The sequence below is a fragment of the Petaurus breviceps genome, unplaced genomic scaffold (assembly GCF_028583685.1).
Source record: "Petaurus breviceps papuanus isolate PSGF00001 unplaced genomic scaffold, PetGlider_PUasm1.0 90897, whole genome shotgun sequence".
Classification (NCBI taxonomy): Eukaryota; Metazoa; Chordata; class Mammalia; order Diprotodontia; family Petauridae; genus Petaurus; species Petaurus breviceps.
This window is the reverse complement of record NW_027187374.1, coordinates 13,967,681-13,977,943: the sequence shown is the minus strand read 5'-3', so window position 1 is coordinate 13,977,943 and position 10,263 is coordinate 13,967,681. Positions and strand designations below refer to the sequence as shown.

General features: G+C 36.1%; 1 protein-coding gene across 1 annotated transcript in view; it reads left to right on the top strand.

The window, feature by feature from the left end:
• Positions 1-321: 321 nt before the first annotated feature.
• TMPRSS15 (transmembrane serine protease 15) overlaps positions 322-10,263 on the top strand; it is a 155,189-nt gene continuing 145,247 nt past the window's right edge. Inside the window, exons 1-2 of the mRNA XM_069074789.1 lie at positions 322-466; positions 3,420-3,550. Coding sequence (XP_068930890.1) covers positions 322-466; positions 3,420-3,550 — 276 coding nt within the window. The remainder of the gene's footprint in view (positions 467-3,419; positions 3,551-10,263) is intronic.

The following is a 10,263-nucleotide window of genomic DNA, read 5'->3' as shown; positions in this document are numbered from 1 at the left end:
CAGTAGTTTTAAAAATGACAAACTGTTCTCTTCTACAAATAGCATGTCCTTAGATAAGGACAATAATTAACATTTACAGCTCTAGAGTTCTAGTTATTCATGGATATTTCCTTAAAGATTAACTGCATTCCTAAAGCTCCCTAATTATGGAGATATAAGAAAGACAAATAGGAACCCCTGTCTAATTAATGTTTTTATTACTTTGCCAAACTCCTATAAATATCTCTCCGTTTGAAATAGTTTCCTATCTGCTTAAGGTGATCGTCCACATCCATTTGCATTTCTTTTCTGAGTAATTGATCCTAATTTCACAAAATTAAAATGAGATCGAAAAAACCCTCACCTTCAAAGCGTTGTATATTTAATGACTATGAAATCTTGTTTGCATCTCTCTTTGCCTTTTTGGTGGTAGTTTGCAGTGGATTAATTGCAATTTCCTGGATAGCAATCAAGGAATCTGGAAAAGGTAGGTGATGTAAAGCCAGTTACTGATAAATTTCCTTAGAATTTTCTACATTTTGAACTCAATTGCACAGTGACTTACTTTTTAATTTTCTACACTGTATTTATGAACTGTATTGTTCTACAGGTTGTTCGTGGAGTATATTGTTCCTCGAAGGTTACTAGAAAAAAATGAGGCCTCATAAAACTTGAACTTTAATCTGGAGAGTAAGGGCCAGAAGAATGTTTTAGATGGGTAAAACTGAATAGTATTAATTTTCAACATTCACAAAATGATTTTTGGCATAGCTTAAGATTTATAATCTTTGATTTTTTCCTCACTCAAGTGTAAAAATTTATTTACTACCTGTGATGAATAATTTAAAATGCAAGTTTTACTATCATGTATTTCTGAAGTATGGTAATGAATAGGATAGATAAAATGTAGTACATTGTGATGAACAGAGCTCTCTACTGCATTGAGAGAAACTGGATTTGAATCCTAGCTATGACCTTTAGAGAGCATTGTACATATGAACGATTATTGACATTGGGCCAATTATGTAAATTCTTTGGATTTCATTTTTCTCATTGGTAAAATATCAGAATAAATTATCCCTGAGGTTTATCAAGTTCTAAGTTTATTATCACATGACTAATTATAGCAATTAAAAACACATTTTGAAAGCAAACTAAAAATATCTCTGAGCAAATAGAATAATAGAATAAATGTAAACTAATTGAACCCAGGGATACATAGATGACCCAAGAGTTAAAAATAACTTGTAAAAACAAGAACTATTGAACTATGCTTATAGAATCAGAATTCTCTGCAAAAGCATGGAGGGATAAGAGGAATAAGAATCCCCAGTGAATCTATGTAAATTAGAAAAAATAAAAATTCAGCTGCTGAAATAGTTATTTTCCTTTAGGCATTCAGAATAATATTTTTGAACTTTAATAAAGAGAGAAATTTTATGGATTTTATTCTCTGCTCTTGGTTGATTTAAATGTTGTAATTATAGTCATATGATATATTTCATAAGAGCAAAATAGAAGATGTAAATATGCATGGAACTCCATATATAAGAATTCTAAGGCATCACTGATACTCTTGTAGTATATTTTGGAGAAAGCTTAAAGGACATAAATAATCCATCTAGTCTAGTCCTCTATTTTGACAGATGAAGAAAATGATACCCAAAAAATCAAGTTCTTCTGATTCAAAACCAGTTACCAAACCAGAAAAAAAAAATATTTTTGTTGTTGTGAAATCATTTTCAGTCATGCTCAAATTTTTTTATCCTATTTGGGGTTTTCTTGGCAAAGATCCTGGAGTGGTTTTCCATTTCCTTCTCTAGCTCATTTTATGGGCAGGGAAACTGAGGCAAACAGGATTAAGTGACTTGTCCAGGTTCATGCAGCTAGTAAGTCTGAGTAGTAGTCTTTAGTAGTCTGAGACCATATTTAAACTCAAGAAGAGTAATCTTCCTGATTCCAGACCTGTCACTCCATCCAATGTGCCATCTAGTTGTCACCCCATCCAAAACTATTAATCCTTTAAAAATATGAAAGCAAAATAGAAACTTATCAAGCAAGCCTCTGACTTAATAAAGATAAAAATGATATAATGAAGACTAAAAGGTACATTTAAAAATGTTATTATTTTTATTATGATAAGAAAGCATGAGACATTTTATTGATGATTTTGATACATCATTTGTGATTATGATTAGCTTTTAAAGTAACAATTTACAATTTTAATAATCTAAAAGGGATTAATAAGTGACTTGCTATCCTTATAGATATGTCTTTTTTTCAGTTAAAAATTGAAAAATTTAATAGCTAATTTGTAATTAACTCCCCAAAAGTAATTCATTCTGCTATATTCACTAGAATAGTTTGAACAACTTATTGTAATTAGTTTCCTTTTTCATACCTCCCCCCAAGCAAAATAATATGGAGAAGATATGGTAATAGTCATAGAAAGGCATTTAATTTAAATAGCACTTGATGTTTGATGCAAATAAATAATATTATTTTTCTTAAGCAAAAGTTCCTGATATAATATATTTTTTAAAGCAGTTGGGGTAAAGTAACTTGCCCCAGGTTACACGGCCAGGTTTTTTGTGTGGGTGTTAAGTATCTGAGGTTGGAACTGATTCCGGGTCCTCCCGACTCCGGGGCTGGCGCTCTTACTCACTGTGCCACCTAGCCGCCCCCTGATATAATATTTTAAAGAAAAATTTCTTTTGCCCTAAAATCAAATATAACAAGTAAAACTATTAAACTAAGTGTATTGGTCAGAACAGAAATATTTATATTTGTATTGACACACATGCACCTTGTAAACTTTTTGTGTTTTTCCAATGAAACTTTCTGGACCTTTCCCTGATATTTTTTTTAATGGCAGCAAACTTTATCTGATGGGGAAAGTCATATACTAGTTATATAATTATTACAATGAAAGTAACATCTTTAAAGCTGGGCTTCAGAATAACAAATATTCAAAGCTTTATGGGGAACATGGGGAGCCAGCTAAGTTCCTAGATGTTAGTTGTTCTATAAGTACCTACAAGTGACTTGGAAAATTTTAATGAGTCATGTTACATGATATTTCTTGGTATCATCAGCTTTATTAATTGGGTAAACTGATTAATCCCTTCAGATAACAAAGAAATAAATAAATGGAGAAAAGGGAAGAAGGGAAGGAGGGAGAGAGAGAAAGGGAGATGGAGGGAAGGAGACAGAGAGAGAGAGAGAGAGAGAAAATGGAGCTGAGGATAAGAAAAGGGACCAGACAAAAGCAAGAAAAACTAACAATATAAAAATATTTTCATACAAAAGAAGACAGCTAATATCAAAAAGGAGCAGAAATTCAAACACATTGAAAGAAAATCACATTTATAGACTTCCTTCAAATACATATATTTTATTTTTCTTTTAATGTGTTTCAAATTTCTGTTTTATTTCTTAAGATGCTATAGTTCACACACATCACGAAGCCAGAGGAATGTTTAAAATAGTATCTGGAGCAACATATACTCCGAGTTTACAAGACAAACTATCAACTGATTTCAAAGTTCTTGCTTATGACCTTCAGCAAATGGTAAGGGACTTTTCTCTGTTTAGTTATTTTAATGTTATATAGCACATAGTAATCTAATTATTCATCAAAATAGTAAGAAAGTTATCTTTTCTGAATTTAAAGGAGATTTGGATAAATCAATATATTCCCATATGATATTTATTTTTCTTTTTAAATTCATTATTTATTTATTTTTACTATTCTTTTCTTTTTTAATTTTGAATTCCAAATTCTCTCCCTACCCTTGATGCCTCCTCCACCCACCAAGAAGGTGTCCAATTAAGGAGGTTCAGGATTTGCATAAATGGAATGCTCAGCACTCCAAGAAAGACCCAAGGCAATTTCTTTAGAATATTTATTCAGAATATATGTATATATAGGCAAGTGAGAAAGAAACCGGAGACAACAGAGTAAGAGGCTTAAAGGTAGCAGAATAAGAGCAACTATGATTAATAATGCATATATATATATATATATATACATATATATATATATATATATATTTACAAGCATCACCGTTTTGGGAAAGCACCAATACCTGACCACACAAGCTGGGGAATCCCTGTACAGCAGTCAGGGTCCCACACGAAAGGGTCCCAAACAAGACATCTTCTCCATGGGTGAGATTCCAATTTGGGGTCTGAATCTTACAGTTTAAGTAGGGCTGAGAACAAAGAAGGCATACTGCCAGGTGTTTTTAGCAAGCCTCATATCTGGTGTGAGGCCTGGGATGGAGGCCAGTTCCTCCAAGGCACCCCGCCCCCCTCTAAGAGCAATGTTTCCTTGGAATGGCTAGGTTCAGTAGTTGGGCAGTTATCATATCTCTTCTCAAGGGTCCCAGGAGAGGAGCAGCCCTCAAATTCTCAGGAATCCTGTTCCCAAACAACTCAGGGTAATAGAAAGGTCATATTGAGTTGGGGCCTTGGTTTGTATAATCTTACACCTCACAGAGGGGCTTAACTTGCCCCTGCAGAAGGCAAGCAAAGTGATATCAATTATTCATGTGAAATCATGCAAAACATGCAAAAAAATAAGAAAGCCATTAAATTATGCTTCAATTTGCATTGAGAGTTCATCAATTCTCTCTCCAGAGGTGGAAAACATATTTTCATCATAAGCTCTTTGGAATTATGTTGAACCATTGTATTGATCGGAGTAGTCAAGTCTTTCATAGTTGATCATTATAACATTACTGTTACAGCATATAATGACCTCCCAGTTCTCACTTCACTTTGCAGCAATTCATATAGGTCTTGCCATGTTTTTTTTTTCTGAAAACACCTGCTTTATTATTTCTTATAGCAGAATATATATAAAGCAAAGTCATATGCCACAACTTTTCCCAGCCATTCTGCAATTGATTAGCATCCCCTCAGTCTCCAAATCTTTGCAAACACAAAAAGATGTAACATATTTTTGTATACTGAGATCCTTCTTTTTCTCTTTGGCATACAGACCTAGTAGTGGTATTGCTGGGTCAAATACTATGCATGGTTTTATAATTCTTTAAATTGTTCTTTATAGCCCTTTGAATTGTTCTTCAGAATGGTTGGACCAATTCATCACTCAAACCAACTATTTATTAGTGTACCTATTTTCCCTCATCCCCTCCAGCTTTTGTCATTTCTGATAGGTATGAAGTAGTACCTCAGAATTGTTTTAGTTTGCATTTCAGTAGTGATTTAGAACATTTTTTCATGTGACTATAGAAACTATTTGATTCTTCTTCTGAAAACTACCTGTTCGTATCATTTAGCCATTTATCAATTGGGTAATGGCTTTTGCTTTTATAAATTTGTCTCCATTCTTTGAAGAAATGAGACTTTTATCAGAGATATTTGCTCTAAAATTTTTGGATATCACTTCATTGTTTAGCAAAATGTAGTTCTCTTTTAATTAGATCTCTTTTTGCTTTTGTTTTGTCTAAGATCATAATAGGTATCCCCTCCTTTTTTTACTTCAGCTGAAGCATAATAGATTCTGCTCCAGCCCTTTATTTTAACTTTTGTGTGTCTCTTCAGCTCTGGTCTTTTCATCAAGAATTCTGGAAAGTCCTCTATTTTATTAAATGAATGTTCATTCTTCCTCCTGAAGGATTATATTCAGTTTTGCTGGGCAGGTTATTTCTTGGTTGTAATCCTACCTCCTTGCCTTCTGGAATATCCTATTTCAAGACCTCTTTTCCTCCTGACTGTGGTTCTAAGATGTCTGAATTATTTCTTTCGGCTGCTTTCAATATTTTCTCCTTCACTTGGGAGCTTTGGAATTTGGTTATCATATTCCTCCAAGTTTTCATTTTCTTTTCATTTCATTTCTCTTATAGGAAGTGATTGATGAATTCTTTTTTTTTCTTATTTATCTTTTTTTTTCTGATTTACATCATTCATTTCTGCCAGATTTTGAGTTACAAATTTTCTCCTCGTTTTTCCCCCTACCCACTGCCCCAAAATAGCAGCAGTCCCACAGGATATCCCCCCCTCCAATCTGCTCTCTCCCATATTTTCTCCCATACCCCTTTCGACTTTTCCAATAGGGCATGGTGGATCTCTATGCCCCAGTGCCTGTATATCTTATTTCCCAATTACATGTAAAATAGTATTAATAATAGTATATATTTAAACATTTGATTTTAAAACTTTGAATTCCAGATTCATTCCCTTCCTCCCTTGTCACTCCCCCTTATTGGGAAGATAAGCAGTTCAGTATAGGTTGTACATGTGTGGCTAATGCAAAACAATAACATAGTAGATATATTGTGAAAGACTGACTATATTTCCCTCCCTCCTATCCCACCTCCCACTTGTTCTATTCTCTACTTTGATCCCTTCCCTTTTCAAAAGTGGGTGCTTCCAACTACCTCCACCTCAGCCTACCCTCCCTTCCATCATCCCCCCCCCTCATCCCCTTTCTCCCCCTACTCTCCTGGAGGGTGAGATACCCTATTTAGTGTGTATTTCATTCTCTCCCCAAGCCAAATTCAATGGGAATAGGGTTTACTTATTCCCTTTTGACTTCCTATTCTTCCCCTCCATTTTAACCATTTTCCCTTGCCTCTTCCATATGAGATAGTTTACCCCATTCTGTCTCACCCCATCTCCTCTCATTATATTCCTCTCTCACCTCTTAATTTCACCTTTTAAGTATCATCCCTTCCTGTTAAATTGGTCCTGTGCCCTCTATCTATGTATCCCTGTAAACATATATACACACATTCACATATGTATTCATATGCCATATACCCTCATATATAGACATATATATATATATATATATATATATATATATATATATATTCCCTTCAACTATTTTCATACTGAGAAATGTTTCATCAGTTACAATGATTGTTTCCCATGTAGGAATGTTAATAGTTCAACTTTGATAAGTTCCTTATGATTTCTTTTCCCTGTGTACCTTCTCCTGCTTCTCTTGCTTCTTGTATCTGAATGTCAAATTTTCTATTCAACTCTGGTTTTTTCATCAAGCATGCTTGAAAGTCCTCTATTCCACTGAATTACCATATTTTCCCCTGAAACATGATACTCAGTTTTGCTGGGTAGGTGATTCTTGGTTTTAATCCCAGCTCCTTTGACCTCTGGAATATCATATTCCAAGCCCTTCAATCCCTCAGTGTAGAAGCTGCCAGATCCTGGGTTATCCTGATTGTGTTTCCACAATATTCAAATTGTTTCTTCCTGGCTGCTTGTAATATTCTCTCCTTGATCTGGGATTTCTGAACTTGGCTATAATATTGCTAGGAGTTTTCTTTTTTTCAACCTCTATTTTGCCCTCTGGTTCTAAAATATCAGGACAGTTTTCTTTGAGAACTTCCTGGATGATGATTTCTAGGTTCTTACTTTGCTCATGGCTTTCAGGTAGACCAATAGTTTTTAAATTATCTCTCCTGAATCTATTTTCCAGGTCAGTGGTTTTTCCCATGAGATATTTCATATTGCCTTCTATTCTTTCATTTGTCTGGATCTGTTTAACAGCATCTTGATTTCTCATAAAGTCATTAGCTTTCATTTGCTCCAATCTAATTCTGAAGCAATGATTCTCCTCAGTGAGCTTTTGAGATTCTTTTTCCATCTGGCAAATTTGGTTTTTTAAGGCATTCTTCTCTTCATTGCCTTTTTGAGTCTCCTTTGCCATTTGAGTTAATCTGTTTTTTAAGGTGTTATTTTCCTCAGTCAGGCTGGTGACTATCATTTTTTAATTTTCTTGCATCGTTCTCATTTCTCTGGCCAATTTTTCCTCCACTTCTCTTAACTGCTTCTTAAGGTCCTCTATGGCCTGTAACCAGCTCATATTTTCCTTTGAAGCTTTTGGTGCAGGAGTTCTGACTTCACTGTCTTCCTCCTGTTCCATGCTTTGCTCCTTTTTGTCCCCAAAATAGGAGTCTAATGTTGGAATCTTCTGTCTGCTTTGTTTCTTTTGCCTGGTCATGTTGCCCCTCAGTCACTTGACCCCTGGGCTTTTTGACACATTAGGACTCTGCCACCAGACAGGGGAGCTTTCGTTACAAACACTGGGGTTTTCTCAGCTGCCAGAGTTTTTAGATGGGTGCTCTCTCTCTGAGGCCTCCACACACTCTGGCAAGCTAGTCACACACCCCAGAACCTCCACCCTAGACTGCAATCCAGATCCAAGAAGGTTAAAGCAAGAGCAATTACCCCTCAGACTGGTTGCTTGGTGCCCCTATGATCTATAAGCCAGGAGCTGAAGCTGCCACATGGTCCTGGCTGGCTGTGCCAGTGTCTCAGGGGCTTCTTGCCACTGGGGGAAAATCTGATGTACTCCCTCTTATTGGGTCCCAAAGTCCAGACTGCACTGGCCTCTCACTTTGTCCTTTGCATCTATGTGGTGATAATTCTGGAAACAGCCACAGCTACTGCTGATCTGCAGTCCCTCCACCTGGTGGCTGGTCAGGCCCCACCTGGGGCTAAAACCTTGGGCTCACCCGGGCCTGGGCTCCATTCCCAGAGTGCTGTGCTGGCCGATTCCTGTTGGCCTACTGGGCTGTCCTCAGTAGGAGGTTAGCTTCTCTGCGTCATTTTGTGGATTCTGCATCTCCAAAGTTTGTTCAGAGTCCCCTTTTTACACTGATTGGGGAAGGTGGAAGCCAGAGCCGCTGGGAAGTCGTGTTTCTACTCTGGCATCCAATTGATGAATTCTTTCCATTTATATTATACTCTCTTGATATAAGATACCTAAGATAGCATTCATCATTTCTCGAAATATGATGTCTAAATTTATTTTTTTTTAATCATGGCTTTCAGGTAATCTGATAATTCTTAAATTATCTCTCCTCTCATTCTCGTAAACTGACTTAACCTGGAGAAATGTCTCATTCTGACTTTTTTAAAGAAATTTTTGGTTCTTCCACTCCAAAATTTGATATGAGGAGTTATTTTAAAGGTGTTTGGAAGGGAGTGTTGGGAGAGTTTAGCTGGGTTTCTGCCTATATTCCACTATCTTGGCTTGGCTCCTGTAGCAGCAAGCACCCCAAGCGTCCCCAGGGTTTGCTGCCAACACAGGTTCTTGGATCTGCTTTGATAAAGGAAAGCAACTCAAAATGGGTTAACAAGCTTACTTTAATCAGTCAAACATATATCATTTACCTAGTTCAGGGGAAAGAGGTCAGCACCCCGAACTTCAGAGTATACAGACAGAATTATCAAGACAGAAACAGATCAAGTAGACAGATTTCAAACTGTCCAACCATTACATCCATACCCAATCAACATCTGGGTTTTTTAAAGCCAGGGTCTTCTCAACAACGGCTTCCCAGAATCCAGATCAAATCACAGAACACTTCTCAAAGTGAGCCCCAAAACAAATAAACCCTCAAATCAGGGTTTATATACCCTTCTCCTGGCTCAGAGAATGTAACAACCTTATTGACCCACTGGCCAATCAAGAAGTATCTACTGAAAAACAAGCCTCCCACCCCAGGCTCCAGGTGCACTTTAGCTTAGGGGCAGGGAAGATCTTAAAAATTTACATTCCCATTACAGCTCCTACCTTAAGACATTAAAAAATATAATTTGTGACCCCAAAGGCTCTCACTCGTGGATTAGGTTTATATTGTGGGTGGACCCCTAAAGATGATCTCTTTTTAGTTTACTCCCTCTAGAGCTTCTCAAGGAAAATATCCCAGTACACTCATACCACAACTCATGTCTAGATCTTTCCAAATGTAGCAATTGAATGACTAAATACTATATAAGCACTCAAAGTACCAGATGCACATTAAAAAACAATAGCAACAACAATAACAACAACAATGAAAGTAGCATACTTTGTGCTAAGCACTCACTTTCCAAATATTATCTCATTTTATTCTCATAACAACCCTGAGAGATAAGTGTTTTTTATTATCTTTATTTTTTAGTTGAGGAAACAGTGATTAAGTAATTTGTTTGTGGTCATACAGCTAATAAATGTTGGGGGCCAGATTTAAATATAGGTTTTACTGACTCCAGGCCTAGCCCTTTATCAACTATACCGCCTAGCTGTCCCTCCTTTTCTCTCTCTGTTTTAATCACTTTCATTTTCCTTCTCTCTAGTTGAATATACATATATAAATATAATCCTTTATTTCATAGTAAAAAAAAAGGACTCATAGGAGCTCATTACCATATATAGCCACACATATAGCACTTAAATAGCCCATCAACACTCTACCCTACCCAGAAGGGAATTGAACTTGGACTTGCTACCAGGACAGCATTCTT